This window comes from Eleutherodactylus coqui, chromosome 5 (assembly GCF_035609145.1).
Source record: "Eleutherodactylus coqui strain aEleCoq1 chromosome 5, aEleCoq1.hap1, whole genome shotgun sequence".
Classification (NCBI taxonomy): domain Eukaryota; kingdom Metazoa; phylum Chordata; class Amphibia; order Anura; family Eleutherodactylidae; genus Eleutherodactylus; species Eleutherodactylus coqui.
In genome coordinates this window covers 150799822-150820914 of record NC_089841.1, presented here as the reverse complement: position 1 = coordinate 150820914, position 21093 = coordinate 150799822, and the positions used below count along the sequence as shown (strand labels likewise).

Sequence of the window (21093 nt, the reverse complement as noted above, 5' to 3'; positions counted from 1 at the left end):
CTACTTCACAGAAATGGTGGGTGGCGGTTCAACAGAAAAACGCCTCATATCGCAGTAAAAACGCACGGTGGTGAGTGTGATATTGAGCCTAGTCTCTCGGCCCAACACCATGCTCGCCAGTGCGGAGGTAGCCCTAGGCTGGGCTCACGTTTATGTCAAAACCTCCAGCCGGACGTTCCGTCACTGATGAAGAAAAAACGGTGCGAGCCGTGCTTTATGTTGTGTTCGAAACCCGGACCTGAAACCACCCTTAAAAGACCTGCTGAGCTGCACTCGCATATATCTGGGCACAACACTATTTAATAGTTATTTTTGCGTATGAGTATTTGTACTGTTTTCCCGAAAATAAGACCTACCCCCATAATTTCTATCCGGATTTTCCAAGGGGGTGGGGGGCTTGAAACATAAGCCCTCCCACGAAAAAAGGCCCAAGCTACACTGGATTAAAAAAAAAAATGGCAAAACTCGCCTAGCTGGCGGCGTCGGGGTCCCTTGTGCTAGTCTGCGGCAGGCTGCAGTATAATCCTCTGCACTGATTGGATCACAAACGCTGCCGGCTCAGCCAATCAGAGCCGGCGCTCAATCATTCACAGCCATTCAGTGAATGACATCACTGAATGGCTGTGATTGGTTCATCGAGCGTCAGCTCTGATTGGCTGAGCCAGCGGGGCTCATGATCCAATCGCAGCACTGCCTTTGCTGGAGGTGGGGTATTCAAAGCCCCGTTACCAGGAAGAGAATGCTGTCAGCACGGAGGATTACACTGCAGACTGCTGCAGCACTGGAGACCAGTGCAAGGCATCGGGACGCTGTCAGCTAGGTAAGTATAAGACACCCCCTAAAATAAGACAGTCTCTTTTTTGGGGACACAAATTAATATAAGACAGTGTCCTATTTCTAGTACTGTATGGCGCTGATTTTCCATTGAAAATGCAACAGTTTTCTGGCACAGATTGTACCGCAGAACGCCCATCAGACTTTATACCCCATCTGTGATGCATTTTAGACCCTTTCAGACGCCGTTTTCACACCTCCAACAAAGGCCTCATGGAAAATGATTTTCTGACTTACAGATTTTGATCGCAGCGCTTTACCGTGATTTATATCTGCCTTTTCGAACCCAGGTTGCTGAGTTTGACAGCGTTTTTAAACACATCCCATCATTCTGATGGGTGATGAGGTGCGTTAAAAAATGTGAAAAAGCACCAAAATAGAGCAGACAGCGCTCCAAAATCCCGGCCGTTAGAATAACACTGTGTTCCACCGGAGGTCCAGGAGAGTTGTACCGCGGTAATTGTGGTAAAAAGCGCATGTGTGAGCGTGGCCTGAGGCTAGTGTCACACGGGTGAGTGCGGTATCGGGCTGTGAATCACTGCTCTATATCGCCCTCGCCATCCATGTGAAACCCCCGTGGATGCAAGGTGCCGCAGCAGAGGATCGCGTCCATACTTGCGGTACTAAGCAGGAAAATGTCGCTAATGTGAATGGGGTTCATATTTGTTCATCTTTAGAGATGAGCGAGCGTACTCGGAAAAGCACTACTCGCTCGAGTAATTTGCTTTATCCGAGTATCGCTGTGCTCGGGTCTGAAGATTCGGGTGCCGGCACGGAGCGGGGAGCTGCAGGGGAGAGCGGGGAGGAACGGAGGGGAGATCTTTCTCTCCCTCTCTCCCGCCCGCTCTCCCCTGCTCCCCGCTGCGACTCACCTGTCAGCAGCGGCGCTCCCCGAATCTTCAGGGACGAGCACAGCGATACTCGGATAAAGCACATTACTCGAGCGGGTAGTGCTTTTCCGAGTACGCTCGCTCATCTCTATTCATCTTACAACGAAGAGATCTCACTCAATTTTCTCGTTAGAGCATCTCCAAAGTGTCAGATACTCTGCGGGTGTTCCTGTAAGGAACTGGTACTGGGGTCATGGCTGCCCGAGGCTCACCAACGCAGATGTAGAATGAAGGTTGGTCATCTGGTCCAGTCCTACAGAAGCACAAATCACTGAAAGAAGCGATACTAGGACTGTAGGAAGGTGTCAGCACCCAAGGGGGCGCCACTGCTTGCTGTGTAGCCGTAGATCAGAGGAAGCATGCTGCCCCCTGGTCACTGCTGAGAGCGATTACGATGGGCACCGATCAGTGGGCGGAGGTGGCCTGGTCTGATGAATCCTCTTTCAGCACTGCCACACAAGTGCCATCCTTAAAGACCCCACCTCACAATGTATGAAAGCTAACATCTTGGTGCCAGGTCCTTGGGGGCATCTTCAGGGGTCTTGTGAAGTTCAGGCCTCAGTGGGTGATAGTGCTATTGGCAGTACCAGGGGGAGCGCTCAGTAGTGGGCTGTAATGCAGTGGCTGATGAGTGTATATATGTACGCTCAGTCCTCCCGCAGGCGGTCAGTTTCGGCATACTTCTCTTTGTATAGGGTTTAGTAGAAGTAATAGGGACAAGACAAGCTGCTCCTGTTCTCGGCAGTGTCAGCCTCTGCTCAGCACCAGCCTCGGGGTAATTGGTACCATGAGCCTTGGAAATAACCTACTACCTCTCTGTGACTACAGGAACTCTGCAGGCGGCCAGCATTGTGAATGTCACAGATTGTGTACAAATATCAGACACTTATGTAGCAAGACTCCTCTGTAGCCGGAGAACAAAGTTCTGTGTCTGTTCCCAGAGAGCGGGGGAAGGGCGGCCATCGATCAGGTTTCACTTCCAGACTGAAGGATTCCTCTTTGCCAGCGCTGATCTCTCCTTGGTGATGATACACATCTGCATACTCGCTGCATGTGCTAAGAGAGAGAAAACTGCACTTTCTGCTTTTACAAGGCAAAATGATTTTTGTTTTTGCTCTGCGTTTTGGTCTTACTTTATTGTTACAAAACATTGTAGATGCCCTAATGAGAAACTGAAAGGCCCAGTTCAAAGCGGTTCTGTCATCCAGTTGTTGCTGCCTGTACTACGGATAGCATGAACCCGGGACAGGAATACCTGTTGCCCTGTTGTATGTTATTCGGAAAGTGGCGGCCCGCCTCCTGACTCAGACCTCCTCGGCGCCGAGTCTAACTTCAAAGTGTATTTATTGTGAAATGTTGCAGGGTTTAAGAAGAATACATATATCCTGGTCCTGGGCTTATGCTGTTTGTAGTTTGGGGAGTAGGAACCACATGACAGAATCCCTTTAACCCCGTAACGCTACAGGATGTACAGTTACGTCTTGCAGGTTTCAGGTATGTATGGAGGGGGATCACAAGGTGATCTCCCTCCATACAATGCGGATGCCGGCTGTTTCCTACAGCTGACACCCGCGCTCAACAGCTCCGATAAGCAACGCCGCTGATCGGAGCTGTTAACCCTTTAAATGCCGCCATCAATTCTGACAGCGGCATTTAAATGTGCCTAAAGACTGCTTCTAGTAAAATGTGATGAGCATTTGTAGAAAGAAGCTGGAAGTGCGTATACCAAGCCGCTTTGTAGTGAATGCATTGGAAGAGGAGTTCTGGATGGACCTCTGTTCCTCAACAAGGACAGACAATGTTTTATCCAACCAGAGGTCTGTAATTTCCTTACGTTTTATATTTTTTAGAAAAAGGCAGCAAAAAGTAAAGCTTCAGCTTCTTGGTTTTCTCACTTTACCTCATCTGATGATAATGACAGTCACAATAGTGAAGAATTTTTTTCCTGACCCCCTTCTCTTCATCTGTTTGGGAAACGGCTTTTTTTGCCCCCAGGACATTGACCAACTCTTAGAAGCTGTTAGGAGCACGATAAAAATGGAAGAACCAATAGGGACTCTATACAGGACGCCATGCTTACAGAGTTGGATACCTCTAGGACAGTGGCTCTTAACCTGGGTTCGATCGAACCACAGGGTTAGGGTGAGTCAGTCTCGGAGGTCAAGACTCGGATGTAGGGAGATGAAGTCAGCATCATCAAAGCAGAAGAAAACCTGAAGGCTTTTTGAAAAAAGCTACCATTATGGAAACGCCGAACAGAGAATGATAAGTTCGCAAACTTTCCGTTGCTGGACGACTGTGTAAGTAAGACTGAAGACGTGTCTGGTATCGGAGACATTTCTGTACCTGGGGAACAACGCCAAGCAATTGCCATACACTTGGATGGTCTCGCAGAGTCTCTCGACCAATACTTCCCCACCAGAGGGTCGTATCCAACATTTGATTTTTTCCAATTGTGTAGGGTTCGGTGAAGGCACATAGGAAACTTGTGCGGTTCAGTACCTCCAACAAGGTTAACAACCACGGGTCTAGGAGGAGAGTTTTTCTTATACCTAAGAATATCTGGTCTTTGAAGAAAAAGTTTAAAAAAAGTAGATCTTCCCATATCTAAAGTTTTAAGTAAAGCTGCACTCACTTTGGTGGACCTAGGTTTTCTCTAACATCTGCTAGATGGGTACCTCAACCGGTAAGAATCATTGGCAGGTTTTAAGCCTGAGGGGTGGTCTTACTCAGACTGATCCCAATTGCATGGTCAACGTCTGCACAGAGGATCCGCAGCAAAATGCAGGCATTGAAAGGCATGAACTTTTGATTTTTCTGCGCGGACGGTCTCCATTGAACTGACAGCGTGGGAAATACAAACCTTGAGGGGAAAAAAAAAAACCTGTACTAGCCACCGCGGTCATCCACATTACAGAAAATGTAGCTATGCAGGGTGACAGCCGGAATCCGCTGCGGGCCTTATGCATGCAGAATCCGGTCCGTCTGTGTGAGCCCAGCCTAATATTGTAGCAACATGCACTGCTGGATCATTGTTTGACTCAAGCCCAATCATAGGAATGTCTTTAGTAGAAGGTGGTTGTGCAGCTTATGGCAGATGCTTCTCTAGATGCATTATCCACCTGTTCATCTGCTTTTATTAGATTTCTTTGGGTAAAGAACTGGTCTGGGGAAACTGGGTAAAAGACAGACTCCTCTTAATGGTTTGATGAAAGAACCTCATACAAAACAATCTTTTACCCCTTAGGCCTCATGTCCTTGGGGAAATTCGGGCCCGCACGTATCCTCCATGCAAAATCCCGTAGCGGGTCCCTCCTTTCCCGCAGACCTGAGGCCTGAAAAGAACATTTAACTTACCAGTCCGGGCACTACGCATCTGCCCCCCCCGTTGCAGCCGAATCTTCTGTCTTCGGCCTGGCAGATGTGCTCGGCATGCTGGCAGCGTGCTGTGTGCATGCACCGTGCACGCACCGTGCATTTTTTTTTTTAACTTCTGCTCTCCCGCGGCAGAGTGGAAATTCAGAAGCCTGCGGGAGCCGTCCGCGTGGGAGACCCGCACTAAGGCCTCATGTCCACGGGGAAAATAAGAATTAAAATCCGCAGCAGATCACCCGCACGCGGATCCGCGCCCCATAGAGATTCATTGACCACCCGCGGGTAGATAAATACCCGCGGATGGTCAATAAAAGTGAATTTAAAAAATTCTGGAGCATGAAAAAAAATGGACATGCTCCATTTTAGTGCGGATCACGTGTTCGGGAGCTCATAGAGCACATAGCTCAATTGATCGCCCGCATGAAAAATAAAAGACAATTACAGTGCATCCGCAGCCCAAATCCGCAGCGGATCTCATTTTCCCTGTGGACATGAGGCCTTAGGGCTCATGTCCACTAGCAAAATGTAATTGCGGATTTCCGCACTCCATTTTGTCCATATGGAACCATTGGCCATCCGCGGTCAATTAAATTGAATTTTGCACCTGTGGATGGCATGTTAATTTCGTTTTTCATGCGCGGGAAAAAAAATGCAGCAGTAGGGAGGCCAGCATAGACCAGACTTGTAAAGCAGGAGTATGGTCCTCCCGGTCTACCTTGAGGCCTCATGTCCACAGGGAAAATCAGGCCCGCTACGGATTTTCCATGGAGAATCAATAGAAGCCCGCGGGAGCCGTCCCCGCAGGAGACCCGCACCTAAGTGAAGCATGGTCCGGATTTTTTCATGCTCCATTTTTAAAAAAATCACTTTTATTGACGATCCGCGGGTATTTATCTACCCGCGGGTGGTCAATGCATCCCTATGGGGTGCGGATCCACGTGCGGGTGATCAGCTGCGGATTTTAAATAATCATAAGACATGAGGCCTGAAGATTTCTGTGGGTTGTAGAGTTCTCCGTCTGATTGCCAGGTGCTGTTGGCAGTGGTCACCCCCAGGTCTCCTTTCTGCTATGTTTCTCATGGCGCTGTCGTGGGAGAGAGGATACAATGATTGCACTCACTTGTGTCACGGAGTCATGTGGTGTATAGTCTTGTTCTTACTGGAGTTTGTACTAACTTGTCTCAATAGTCCAAGCTTCCTGTCCCTGAGGACGAGGTCCCTCGCTCATAGTGCTGCTGTAGGATCGAAGAAAATCAAATTACCACTGCGGAATTATCATTTCTTCATCTCCGAGTATAAGAATGTCTCCACACTGCTGTCAGTTTATATATAAAGTGTAGGTTTCATCCTCGTGATTGCACATGAGAAGAATATTGTGGTTGTTATATAAGATAACGGGGGAGGGGGGGGGGGGGGAGATAACCGGGATGATGAGACAGGGAGCCTGGCAGCAAGGGTGTGGCTGTCACTTTCTCCGTTGTATCCATGACTACTCGATGGCTTATCAGAACTAGTTGCTGACACAGTTCTTAATAGTAGTATACATGTGTTTTTGGTGACATTCATTTTTTGTAGTTCTATTGAAAACCTTAAAAAAGAGTGCTGCAAAAATGCTATTCCTTGAACTCTGCAATTTGAACAAAAATGCCACTGATGCCAAAGATGTGCTCCGGGGTGGCTGCGGAGCAGGGAAGCCCTGAGGAAGGTGTGATGGTGACATTGCCAGACTCAGCAACCCAACGCCTATGAGACCATGACTTTAGTCCGGCTGCACACAGCCGAGTTGGATTCTGCATGCGGGAGCCCACAGAGAACTCCAACCCTGTGCCCGGTCGGCATCTGCGCCTACCTGTGATTTTCTTCTTTTTCCTGCACTTCAGCTGATCCAGACGGCTCACCGTCGGACATGCACAGTACAGTGTTTTGTGGGGTTCTTTTTGTTTGTTTTTTTAAAAATCTCTGCTTTTCCCGCTTTGTCTCTAGGCAATGACGAGGAATCCGCAACCTTTCCGCAATGTCATTGCAGAAGGGCCACAGGTCGGGCGGCTTACATTGAATTCAATGGAAGCCATCCGTGCAGAATCCGCACAGAAATACAGCATTCTGCAATGATTTTTTTTCTTTTTTTTTTTTTCTCTCAAGAGTGGAAAATCGCAATTGATTTCCACTTGTGTAGAGAAAAAAGCGTTTTTTCATAGCATGGTATGGGCGAAATCTGGAGGCGGATGCCCACACTGGATTGCGCAATGCAAATCCGCCCGTGCGCAGCCGGCCTTTGTTTGTGGGGCTTATTAGGATTGGCAGAACCTTTTTAAAGCACACCTGACTTTTCAGATCACTTAACAGAATAAGCGGTCTGCACATGAGGAATAACACTGTGTCTGGTCATTACATGATTTGTACCCTTATATGATGATATGACCTCTGCAGGCTGTCTCTCCGATTTTTCAGCTCCCTCTGACCTGGTGGGAGGACTCTGCTGCTGTGTGCTACACACAAGTGAGCATTTACACACTGCTATGTACTACACTTTGTGATTACATCAGGGGTACAAGTTAGAGGCCACAGGACTACAGCACAGATTTGCCACTCTGACGGCACATGTCTGTGCGATGCAATTTGCGATGGAGAATCTTGAATGCAGCTCGCATGCACCCATTTGAATGGGCCTTTAGGAACAGTCTACAGAGACGAGGAGTAAAATTGGTGTGTTAACCTGAAGACATACAAGTATGTATAAAAATGGTGGTCAATGGTGACAAAAAAAAAAAAATCATTCTCCTCCTTCTTTAGCTGCCAAGGCTCAGCCGCATCCTGTCTCCACTGTCCCCGGCTCTGCACTGAAGTTGCCATTCAGTGAATGACAGGCAAGAGCTGCCTGTGATTAGCTGAGCGCCTCAGCTAATCAGAAGCAGCTCTTTCAGAAGGCGGGGAATTTAATTTCCAGCCTGCTGAAAGAACTTCAGTGCAGAGGCGGGGCCAGCGGAGACAGGATGCGGCTGAAGAAAGGGGAGTACGATTTTTTTTTTTTAAATTTCTTATTTTTTACACCAGTTAGGGTTGTTTTTCAGGAAAGAGTTTATATTTAAATCCTCTACCGCAGCTGTCATCTGTGACAGCTGCGCTAGGGAATTCTTTATTCCCCGTGGGGATGAAGAACACTTCTGCCTCTTGTGGCAGATGTGTTCGTCATCCCTGCGGGGGACACAGCAGCCCAACCAAAATACCAGCCTGTAATAGGGCCAGTAAAAAAAAATACCCGCACCGGCCTGGCGTCAAAAATACCGGCCAGGCTGGTGAATTACCGGCTGGCACATGCACAGTACAGAGGGTGCTGTGGTCGTCTCTATGGCGATGACACAGCTCCTGCAGCCATTCTGCAGTGACGGGCGGCCTCCATTGAGTATAATAGACGCGGCCGTGCATAACCTGCACAAAATCACAGCATGCTGCGATTTCTTCACCACGATTTCTGCCTGGAAATCGCGTTTTCTCATGGCATGCTATGAGCTAGATTTGCTGCAGAATCCCACTCTGGTTTTTGCAATGCAAATCCGCCCAGGCGCAGGAGGTTTGAAACCAAACATGCAGAGCCTGACAGCAGCCATGTGCTTACAGGACCTGTGATTATGTCACCATAATGTGATCAGTCACCTGGGCTCTGTACCTGTGAGTTACATGCTCCGCCCCTGATTACATGATGTGACAACATCACAGGGCCTTCATCCTTATGCAAATTACGGGTGCACTACAAACCCCCGCGGTCTCAGCTGCTATGGAATACTAACGTCAACCTGTCTGTAAGTGAGGTTACTGTGTAAGCTACATGTGGAGATGACACCGTCATGGGATCAGTTACGGGGCTCTGAGCTCCGCCCCTGATCACATGACTGTGACGTCATTCGCTTTATTGGAAAATCTGCAGGGCTGGACAGTAGCCATGTGCTTACAGGTCCTGTGATGAGGTCACCGCATGTCATCAGTAACCTGTGTGCAAGGAGTCTGTGGTCACAGGACCAGGGGGTGATCAGTGTGTGCAGGACTCTGCTGTGCTAGTTGTGATTCCTGTTGTATGGGATGAAAAATGCATATAGTAGAGCTGTGTGTGTGTGACGCACATATAGTAGAGCTGTGTGTCACATTGCGCCACCAGGAACACTGTTGCTATTATTCCCTAATAATAGCCAGTGTGATAACAGACAAAACTGTTTACTTTATTTGCTTAAAATAATGTTGTGCTGAAAAACTTGCTCTGAAGCGCTGGTCACCAGGGGGTCTCCCTTTCTCCTAACTTGCGGTCTGCTCCCAAATGTTTGAGAAGCATTAAAAGAGGTATGTGATAAGGTCAGTCCCACACGACAAGATTTGAATTGCGGATTCCACAATCAGCATCCATGCAGACTTTCTACGGTAAAACGTGGGCATTAAAATGCATGCACTTTTCAATTTTTTTTTTATTCACACAAGCAGAAGAAAAATTGCAGCATGCTCTATTTTACTGTGAATCTGCTCGGACAGCCTACATTGTCAATGGAGGCGTCCAACCCGCAGCTCATACACAATTAACATTACGCATGGGCTGTTGGTACCTGCGTCCTCACTAAGCGACAGCGTGGGAACTACAAAAAAAACCCTATACTGTGCATGGTCGCTTGTGAGCCTCCGCGGTCATCCGCAATACAGGTCATCTGCTGATTGAACTGTATAAAGAGGAGGAGGGAGAGACGCAGGAGCTATTGGTGAGTTATCTGCTGCGGTTTATTCCCGTGTATAAGGCCGGTCTCTCACAAGTAGATTTAAACTGTGGATTCTGCTATCGCCGTCTGCGTCTATGATACATGGACATTGAAATGCATGGACTTTCGCCAGTTCGCTCACACTTGCGAGTAGGAATTGCGGATTCCACAAGCAGAAGAAAATTCTCAGCATGCTCTATTTTACTGTGGATTCCGGGTGTATGGGCTCAATTGATCTCTATGGATGCATTCGATCCACAGTGCATACGCAATTAACATTGTGCATGGGTGCAGATTCCTACACACGTTTCTAGGAGACCGGATACAAATGGTATAAAGAAAGCAGGAATTTGTGGGCAGACAATGCAGGACGGAATCTGGGGGAGCAACACACGATCCAGCCTGCTGTCTGCAACCTCTGCTTATTCTTCTGGGCTCCTCAAGAACAAGTGTTTTTTTTTGTTTTTTTTTTAATGATTTATACTACTTCCAAAAAAAAGTAGTGTAAACCAGCCAGGAGAGCAAGTATCCTGTTCTAAAGGCATGGCTTTCAGAACAGCTCTCACCACGTGGCACAAGAGAATGTCACCTGGGTGTTCGTCTGAGCGATAGAAGGGTGTTTTCTGGGGGGGTTGGGCAACTTTCTGATGTCAAACCCTGCTTGCGTTCCGTTTTCCACGCGGATGATTTGTTGTCCATCCACATTGACTGGTTTTCCGCTGTGGATATCTGCACGTGGAATCTGACCCGCTCATGTGAGCCCTGCCTAATGCTCATTAATACTGTACACTTCTCATGATAATGTTATGTATTGGATTGTTGCAGACAGAGATCAGGATCTATAGGTCTCTGTGCCCCAGTATTACGAACACAGCACAGCAGCCAGGCTTCTCCCACCAGTCCTGAGAGGATTGACAATCCAGTGCACACCATGGAGAAGGGAAAATGGAGAAAAACACGTAATTGAAGTTAATGTAATTGGCAGTTTGGTATGTTTTCTCACATGACCTACAATGGAGAGCCACATTCGTGCATGGTCTCCTCTTCTCTAGAGTGCTCATTGAAGGAGAAGAGGAGATAGTAGGAGTTCAGGAAGTGGAACCTGCACCTATCAGACATTTATGGTATATCAAACGTATATACCATGAGTGTCTTAGTAATTCCCCTTTTAAGTTTCAGTATGTACTTAAGTGACAAACAGAAGAAAAAGTTTAATGGCCGGATAGGTGATAAAAAAGGATTACCTGCTCTCCGGGACCTAGCTGACCGGCTGCCGTTTTTTATCTGCCACCAGAAGTCAGTGGTCACCTGATTTCCGCCAGCCGTCCGCAGCAGCAGCTGGTCAGCTGAGTCCGAGGGGGCTGAAGACAGCTAAGTATGTGGTCTTTTTTTATTTTATCACCTGCCCAGCCAGTTAAATTATTTTTTCCTTTTTGTGTCACAACCCCTTTAATGTGGGCCTCAGGCTAGAAAATTCTGTGACCCCTGCTCTAGGGGATGGGGAGTCGAACCAAGAAAGTCAGTATTTAAATAATGCAGAGCCAATCTTTTAATTGTAGTATGTTATATCCTAATGATCTTTCATGGTGTTTACTGAAAATAGTGCAAACCTAATGTCAGCCACAACTTTTTCTATATATTTTTACATTTCCGCCATGTACCCAGCTGAGGCTTCGTTAGCTCTCCTTTCTGGTCATTAGAGGGTATATGTGTTTTATGTATGGGGAGCAGAAATTCTTTTTTTTTCCGTTCTCCATTCCTCCTGGAATAAAAGGCCACCTCAGCAATCGCTGTGACGGAATCAGATTTTCCATGTTTCTTGTATTTTCGTACACCAATACTCCAAGGTGTTTACTTTCAGCCATGCTCACCGCTCGGCGCGGCGTTTGGCTTGCACAGACACGATTTGCATCTGTATCTCCCAGTGACACATTTAGATGAGGCCTTGGGGAAGTAAATACATTCCATTTAGTAACCTCACTTCGGTTTTCTTCTAGCTGTTTTTGGTTCTGGTTTATGTAATTTGGTAAATGCAGCCACCCAAGTAAGTCTATGAGCCTCTATTTATTTATCTTAAATTCAATGGCGAACAATAGGATCTGCACCATACTTCTTCAGAATGGCAACAGAACAAGAAACACAAACTTGGGGCTCATTCACATTAGCGCCATGTATTCCATTTTCCTGCTGGGTTATGGAAGCAGGAAAGCAGAACCCAGTGGCGAACAGAACTATCATGTGACAGAGAGAATTGCGCCGAATGGATCACATTGACTGTAATGAGGCCGGTCTGGTTTCCAGCTGTGGCATCTTACTGGACATAGTAGCACAACGTATTCTGCTCTTTTCTCCTGCTTTTTGAATGGAACATCAGTAGGCACTTAGTATGGAGGCAAAAAAGAAAGGTAGATGATGGGAAGCGCATAGCAATACTGGCTGGAGGAGAGCAGGTGCCGGCAATGTAGGGGGACACTTGGTGTGAACCCCCTATTGGCATCTGAAAGATGCCACCTTTTTTTACTTTTAAAGCTTCCCAGTCTCAGGAAGGTAAAGAAGACACAAGTGAGAGAATGATTAGCTGTTCCAGCATTATGCTCCTGTTGTATCCTCTATATTGTATGCATCATTGTTACATCAAGCAATCTTTATAGCCCCCTTTAGACTGGGTTCATATGGGGCGTAAGTCCCGCAGACATCTTGCTGAATGACCGCAGCAGGTCTGCACGGAAATTCAGTGTGATTTCTGCAGCGGAGAGGCAGCTTCAAAACGGCGTGAGTTTTGAAATGGCTTTGCTGCCTGTATTCTGCAGCGGCCATCTCTCCCCATAGAGAGGAGGGGGCCAGCAGCGGAAACAGCGATACAATTGACATGCTGTGGCCTTGAATTCTGCGCCGCATGTCAGGTTCAGCACGGAGTGGACGAGATTTTTGCAAATCTCATCCACTTTGCTGCTTAATCCTGGGATTAAAATTGCAGACAGAATTTCTGCGCAGAAAGTCTGCGGTAATTCCGCCCCGTGTGAACCCAGCCTTAAAGGGTTACAGTCATTCTTCAGCTTATTTTTGTTTCTTTTTTCCACAGGCTAAAGCATCTGAAGAAGATGGGGATTCAGTGGTGGTTATTGAGAAGGAGCAGTTTATGGATGACTTTTTCCATCAGGTGAGAAGAAAAATGTCTAATGAAAAATGTCCCCTTGTTTCCATTAGTCATGCCTCTCGTCCATGAAAGGCTTTCTGCTGCTCTAGACAAGTGAAGATCCAGTTCATAACAGATTTGGGATGGCTTTATCTGAGACAACCCCTTTCAAAACCTCAAAATGTGGTCCCTGAGGTGATCAACTGGTCTCCCTGGGTTCTGCTCCTTGCGCCTCTAGTAAAGGGCTAACTTTTCCATGGAAAGCCATACCAGCCAGGCATTTCACCTGTAGCGGTGTAGTATTAAATGCACATCCTTGTAATACAATGACTGCTCAAGTCTGCCAAAACAGATAAACTCTGACAACCATAGGGTTGCGTAGGGCATATGGACTGAGATGGCCTTCATGAGATAACTCCTCTAGGGCTCATTGACTCGGGCATATGAGTACAGTGCTATGAGTCTCGCAGCGTTGTACCCATCGCAGGCCATTTGTACTGCCGGCATAGATTACGTATGGGCTGCAATTGGCACTGCGTATACTCTGAATTCTGACGTTACGGACATGTCAGTGTGGCCTTTTTTTTTTTTTCAAATGCTGTCCATGCACAGAGATGGGGCATGCTGCGATTTATTACTCACACGTAGTGTCCTCTCGCAGCTCCAACGCAGGTGTAAATGGAAGAATGCAAGTCCATAGAATTTCATCGCCTCCATTCACCACATGTTACGTAGGTAAATATGCGTGCGTAATACGTGGTGACAATACATCTGTGTGAATGGGCCCTTAATGTCAAAAGCCTTTACACAAGTGTCAACAGACTCTTAAAGGAAGTGTCATGGGACAGACAGCTTCCATTGACTGCAATGGAAGCCATCCGTGTTTTTTGTTTTTTTTTCCCCACACAGAATAGAACATGCTGGATTAAATGAATTAATTTCCATGGTTAATGGTGACTCCCAAGTTGTTTGTTCCAAAGAGCACAGAGAGATTTTTCATTTTTTTTTATTTTCTGTGATGCGACACTCTATTCTGTGCCTCTGGGAACACAGGATACGGACGAGCACAAGAGGAGCCACTGTTTAGAAGCAAACAGGGATATGGAGGTGCTAGTGTAGTGTTCCTTTAGTGGTACCCCACTAGACACTGGGTAAGTCTACCTTAAATTATTTTGAATTTGTAGCCTTTGATGAAAGGTTTGTATGTTCGAAGATTGCGGAGCACTGTCCTGACTTTTCTTCTATATTCCGCATGATGTGGCTTGCACGTTCGTCCAACATGAGCCCAATCCAGTATTTATAGGATGTGGGGAAGAGTTCCATTCGCACCCAAGAGCCTGCGCCTACAAATACCTGTGGGTGACTATCCAAACGGCATAGCTTGACCTCTCTCCAGACATCTTCCATCCACTTTTGGAATTGATGCCATGTCTAGTTGCTGTACTTTGGCGGCCTAGAGGGGGTTCTATGCAATATTAGCTCCTGTTTCGTGACTTTTAACATATTCTATGTGCATATATACAGACATGATGTATGATTTCAGGTCATTTGTGTTTTCATTCAGCTTGAAACTGCATTCTTCCTTATGAGTTTAGGTAATCAATCGCTCAGTCCACTGCATGATTGTTAGTAGCAGTATGGCATAATTTACTAGTTTTGATTTTTTTTCTGTTTTATTTTTCTCTCCTTTTAGGTAGAAGAAATAAGGAATCACATTGCTAAAATATCAGAAAATGTTGACGAGGTGAAAAAGAAGCATAGCACTATTTTATCTGCACCAAATCCAGAAGAAAGTAAGCTCTTGTAATGCGCAATTTTTAGGCTGGTATCATGCGTGTTCGTTTTTGTGACGGTTTTTGAAAAAAAAAAATGTTTTTAATCCAAAGCCAGAAGTGCATCCAAAAGGAAGGGTAAGGCCCCCTGTCCAATGGCGTTGCAGTATCCTGTGGCAGATCTCTGCCGCGCGAGCCGCCGCCCGGGGGCAGGAGCCAGTAGATGGTTCTCCACAGTTCAGCCTATCTGACAGATGGGCTGACCGCGGAGAATTGCGGCAATTCGCAGCATGCTGTGAATTGCCAGCTGCGAGCGGAGAATCGCAATGATTCTCTTCTCGTGGACACAGGGCCGGCGCTTTCCATAAGTGTAAAGAAAAAAACGTATACATCCCTCTTGTATCCACTCTGTTTTATGTTTAGCAGAAAATAACTCCATGAGTGATTCCAGCCTAAAAGTAACTCTTCACCTTCTATTAGAATGTGGTTTTTAGGTCCAAAATTTGAAGAGATGATACCCAAAGTAACTTAAATCCAACAAATGCCGTTTTCCACAAAACAGCATTTTCTGTGGTGACAGTCTGGAATAAAACGTGATCTTTGTTTTTTAGGTAGTTGAGTGATTTTTGGCCGTAACATGTTGCTAATAATACAGCAAGCATCATGAAAAGTTAGTAACCACTCTTGACTCAATTTCTTTGGAAAATGGATGTCACTTTGGAAATCACCTTTTTCATTTGTTTGATGTTTCATTCCCTAAAGGCTATGAACTTCTTGCATGAAAAACTTGATTTTTCCGTATGTTAATGGTTACCTTGAGTTAACAAGGCGCACTAAGCGTCCTGCTGCTATCTTCATTCTTCAGTGTTGATGTTTCCTGCCATCCAGTAATAGATGCTGCACATGGGGTCTGTGTCTAGGATGCTGCTGCCCTCACTAGCTCTCATGCACGAGCTTTAGTCCTGGGCTCCATTCTTCTTTTTTAGCCTATGTGGACTCTCCTCTCCCTTGAGCTAACAAGCACTGATGCTGAGGAGTGTGTGTGCGTTTTTTCCCCCCTTGCTCTCCCCTATAGAGTTTGCTGTCGATTTCTCCTTTCTTCTCTCAAACCCAGTCTTTGTAATTTACCTGCATACAACTTTGTGTGTGTTTTTCTCCCTGTGTACACTAATACAGAACTGCCTGTGTGATCTGCCCTCCGTGTAGGCTTGGATGCTTTTTGCCTTCCCCGCATTCTGATCTGTTCGTACATTCTCCTCCCCATCCCTGCTGCTATTTCTAATGCAGAAGGGAGGGGGAAAGTAGAGACCCAACACAGCCAGGTACCATGTGCTGTCCAATCTATGTCTGGAACAGCTAACTATGTGAAAGAGTTGCATACACCATGCAACATAAAGGCAGTAAGGCATTTTCAATGAAGACTATTTGGAATTTAATAATCTTTGCATTTTGGAAATAAGTAATAAATTAGCTGACTGCTTCAGGTCTTGCTTTTCACACCACCGGTAAACAAATGGTTCTGCCACGGAGGGGTGTTACCATCTATATATTTCCTATAGTGATTTTGCTAGATGTAATGATACATGGGCTACACATGGATGGCTGAAGTCCACCAGAGTGAGAGGCCCAGCTTGGTTTGATGCTCATATGATATGATGAGGCCTATTGACATAGTTCTTAAAGTGGCTCTAATGTGTAGTTTCACTTTCTGACAACTTGTTAATACCTTTAGGATATCTTATAGAAAGAGGAAGACCAAAGAGGTGTTGAAATTGGGATGTTGACAATAACAGGAAATTGCGGAATAAAACTTAAAAGGATTGCTGCAACCAGATTTTGCCCGCCTTTGTCATATTCATTTGCATTAAAACGTTTTTCTTGAATCCCCCTATAGCAACTTTCCAAGACTCCCTTTTATGTACATTTGCATAAATCTACCATTGTCAGTTACTTCATTGCATTTTTCTCATGTCTTGCATTGATACTGATCTGCCAACTTGCACAAAGCAAGCTGTAGTTTAAACTGGTATTCCCATCATGTCAGATGAGAATTCACCACTATTCGCTGCTGTGAGGATGGCCCAGATTACAGAAACAACTGAGAGGCCTGTTGCACCGTCTGTAACTCCCATAGAGGAAAATAGGAATTCCGCAAACTGCGTAGCAGTATTGGTAACTCCCAGCCGCCTCATACAGTCTAGCTGGGGGTGGTCGGGCTCAGTTCTTGAGATAAGTGGGACCCAGATCTATCAGACTTTTATGGCATATCCTGTGGATATTCTCTTTTAGGCCTCCTGCCCACAGACTGAGCATGATATGCCTGCTTTTTTCGTGGTCTCCATTAATACTATATTAATGAATACCTCCAGCCACAGAAAAACGAGGTAAAATAGAACATGCTAAGATTGTTTTCCCTCGGCATAAATCCGTGTCAGAATCCCGCATGTCAGGACTGAGCCATTAGGTTCAATAGAACCTAATGGCTATGTTATTCCACTGCGGATTTACGCCAAAGGGAACGCGGCATAAATACGTCTGTGGGCATTAACCCTTAGACTACCATAGACTCCAATTAATAGACAAAAAGAAAAAATAACACGCAGGAGAATGTTGAGTAGGCAGAAATAAAATAAATATATTGGGAGTGAAACGTCATCTGCTAGGGTAATGGTGAACGCCAAATATCTACACTTTTTCTTTTCCAGGGCCACTTGTTAATATCCAAATAAAGAGCCTTCGAACCAGCAAGCACACGTAGAAAACTTTAAAAAGCCTGTTTATTGGTGGCCATAATGTGACGCATGCAACATGTTTCTAGGGAAGCAAGATAACCTCCTATCTCAAGCACATTCAAAACTTATTTTAGACAATCGCCACATTTGTACCCACTTGTATTAGTGACTTGATTGGTTCTGGCTGCCAATTGACAGGTGTTTCGGATACCGGAAGTGGTGGTAGACTGGAAGGAACGTGCAGTCCAAAGGCCAGAAATAATCTGTGTTCCACTGATGAACCAGAGAAAACAATACCTGAGGACCATGTTCCATATATTACCATATTAATGAGAAGGACCATAAGTCAAGAGTATTATGTGGTCCTAAGGCGAGGATTAGGAAGGGTTGTATTGATGTTTACATTGATGTTCTAAACATCAGTTTAACTCATCCCACTTCTTGTCTTGGGACCGCATAATACTCTTGACTTGCAGCCTTTTTCATTAATATGGTAGTTTATGGAGCCTGGTCCTGTAAATGTAGCATTCTCTACGGTTCATTGGTGGAATTCAGATTACATATAGCCTTTGACCCGCATTCCCAGTCTCTTCCAGCCTGCCATCACTTCAGGTATCCGGAAGGCACACCTACCAGCGGACAGAAACTCATGTGCCTTGCACACTTGCCAATACAGTAGTGTAAAAATATGTGGATTGCCTATACGATTCTTTCTGAATCTTTTTAAAAAAATGTTATCTTTATCCCTTCTGAAACACGTCGCATGCTTCACAGCGTGGTTACCAATAAACAGGCTGTTTTGAAGTTTCCTACGTGTGGTTGGCTCGAAGGCTTCTTGTTTGGATATTGGCAAGTTGTGCTGGAAAACAGAGGAGTGGTGGTAGATGACTTGGTGTTAACTATTTCCCCAGTAGAGTAAGTTTCACTCTCGGTACGTTTTATTTTTGTCATTCTGCTATGTGCTGCTACATTCATTGTCAAAAAAATGAAGCACCTAGAAGAATTTGTTAGAAACGTTGATATAAGCAATTACAATATTGGAGGAAAAAATGTGGACACCTCTGGCTTGGATGCAAGATGTTATACAGGCGGGCATGGAGGTATACAGTTTCTGTATGGTATCCTGTGGCATATCTGTCCACATTTGCTGTAGCTGAGCCTCTAGATCATGCAAACTCTAAGTTGACATCCCAGATGGTCCCATGCATGCTCTATTGGCGATAGATCTGGTGACGAGTCAGGCAGGATTTAGGTGCTGGCCGCTAGACATGAACATGCCCATCATTGGTGCCAAAACTAAACCTGGATTCATTGCTGAAGACAACCTGGTTCAACTTCGTAGCAGTCGTTCCACTCACCGTCACCTTAATTTGCAACGATGTCTACATGTCAAAGGCAGTACACCTAATGGATGTCGTGAAATCAAATGTCCTTCAGCCAAGCACTTGGAAATGGTTCAGACAGACACAGGGGCCTAGAAAAATGGTGCCACCTGTCTCTGGATGGTGAACAACAAAACGGCGCTGCTTGCGCTTCGGCTGAAGCACCACAGTCTGCTGCAGGAGAGCATTATAGATCCCTGTGACATGTTCAGCTTCAATAAAGGTTTCTATCCTCAATTAATGCTCTTCCCAGTGATTTACAAGCCTTCATAGATTAAGAGAGGGTCATTTGGATATTTCCTTCCCTCCCCCCTCCAGTTTGAGTACACTTAAAGGGGTTGTCCCGCGATAGCAAGTGGGGTTAAGCACTTCTTTATGACCATATTAATGCATCTTGTAATATACATCGTGCATTAAATATTGGCCATACAGAAGTTATACACTTACCCCCTCCGGTGCTGGCGTCCCCGTCTCCATGGCGCCGACCAAAGCCGCCTTCTGCCTGGATTAGACGCGCTTGCGCTGAAGGGGCCGCACCGGCGTGCTCGCGCCGCACAGATCTTCTGAGCATGCGCAGAAGACCTCTGCGGCGCGAGCACGCCGGAGCTGGACAGAAGAGGGCAGACTGCGCAAGCGCGTCTAATCCAAGCAGAGGGCGGCTTTGGTCGGCGCCATGGAGACGGGGACGCCAACACCGAAGGGGGTAAGTATATAACTTCTGTATGGCCAATATTTAATGCACGATGTATATTACAAAGTGCATTAATATGGCCATACAGAAGTGCTTAACCCCACTTGCTATCGCGGGACAACCCCTTTAAGGATAAAAGTTAACAATTTTGTGCTGGATTTCCATAATAATTCTGAGTGCCCTCTGCAATATTATTTCTAGGGCAACTATTTGGCACCCAGCGATCATGTTGTGCAGGGAGTGTACAGGTGACCGAAATAGCCTTTTCTTTCTATCTCACCAGTTAGATGCTATGGTTAATGTTGATAATGGCATCTAAGGGGTTGAGTGGAGTTAACTCCATTTCCAGCCACTACAAGCATCTGTCAGCTGTGTAGCCTAGCCGATACCCACTGTATATTAAGCAGTGTCTCATAATGGTATTTCAAGCTCAGCTCTATTGACTTGAATGGGACTGAACTTGTAGTAATGGGACAGAGCTGTGCTTGTTTAGATGCACACTGGCTCCTGCAAATCGCTGATTGGTGGGGGTGCTGCAGTCAGACCACCACTGATATGATATTGGCAACCTAGTTTGAGTATAGGTCAAGAATACCCATTAATGTAGAAAAGCCTAAAAAGTAGCCAACACTGTCGATGAGGACTAACCACTAAGCATCTGCTGCAAACAATGTATATAGTCCCTTGTTCATCTGGGCAGAAATGTTAGTTCCTCCTTTTCTTTGCTTTTTCTTCCTTTTCTCGACTCCTAATCTCCAAGTTAATACCGAATGTTGAAAAAAGTGTGTGTATGCATATAATATAAATGTTTTTATATATTTTGTATGTTCATGTGTCAGTTTCAGTGATTCCGCCTCATTTCCGGTTTATATTAATCTATTGTTCTCCTTTTCCTTTCCTTTTTAATTTCTGGCAGAAGTACACATACAGCAAATTAACTCATTGTGCAAAAGCAATGCTCTTGCTGGTTCTTTGTCTTTTGAATTTGCTGAAGTCGGGGTTTTTGTGTCCTACACTTGCAGAGTTATATGTTCTGCACGTATTGCTGTGTGTTAAAGGGAATGAGTCGTCTGGAAATGGCCAAATGTTTAAATCCAAGTTTTCAATGTTAAATAGAATACTTCAAATATTCTTAAAAATGTTTAGCTTTTTAGATTTTCATGTCATTATCTGTATTTGATAAATAGAATATTGGAATCTTATGGATTCACAATAGGTGATGGTTGCAGCTCACCCCTTCCCCAGCCTGCACAACGGCATCCACATGGGTCACATAGCATGCACCTAATTCTCCTATAGTAGTCAATGAGTCTCTTCAATCTAAAGGTCCCTGTGAGCCATGGCTGCTGTAATGCATATCTCAGAATACTGTTACAAGAAAACGTGCATTTGTAAACTAATGATTGATTCTCAGGATAGGTCATCAGTAGTAGATTGATTGGTGGGGGTCTGTGCAAGGACCCCAACGGATCAGCTGTTTTCTGGGCTGGAGCAGTAATGCAGCAAGCTGATTTCTGCAGATGGCTCCATTCTCATTGCAGTGGC

The 21093-nt window shown here is 45.6% G+C and overlaps 1 protein-coding gene across 1 annotated transcript in view; it reads left to right on the top strand.

The window, feature by feature from the left end:
* Positions 1 to 21093, top strand: part of STX2 (syntaxin 2) — a 57764-nt gene that overhangs the window by 5601 nt on the left and 31070 nt on the right. The window contains exons 2-3 of the mRNA XM_066603411.1: positions 12918 to 12995; positions 14665 to 14764. Of these exons, the coding sequence (XP_066459508.1) occupies positions 12918 to 12995; positions 14665 to 14764 (178 nt within the window). The remainder of the gene's footprint in view (positions 1 to 12917; positions 12996 to 14664; positions 14765 to 21093) is intronic.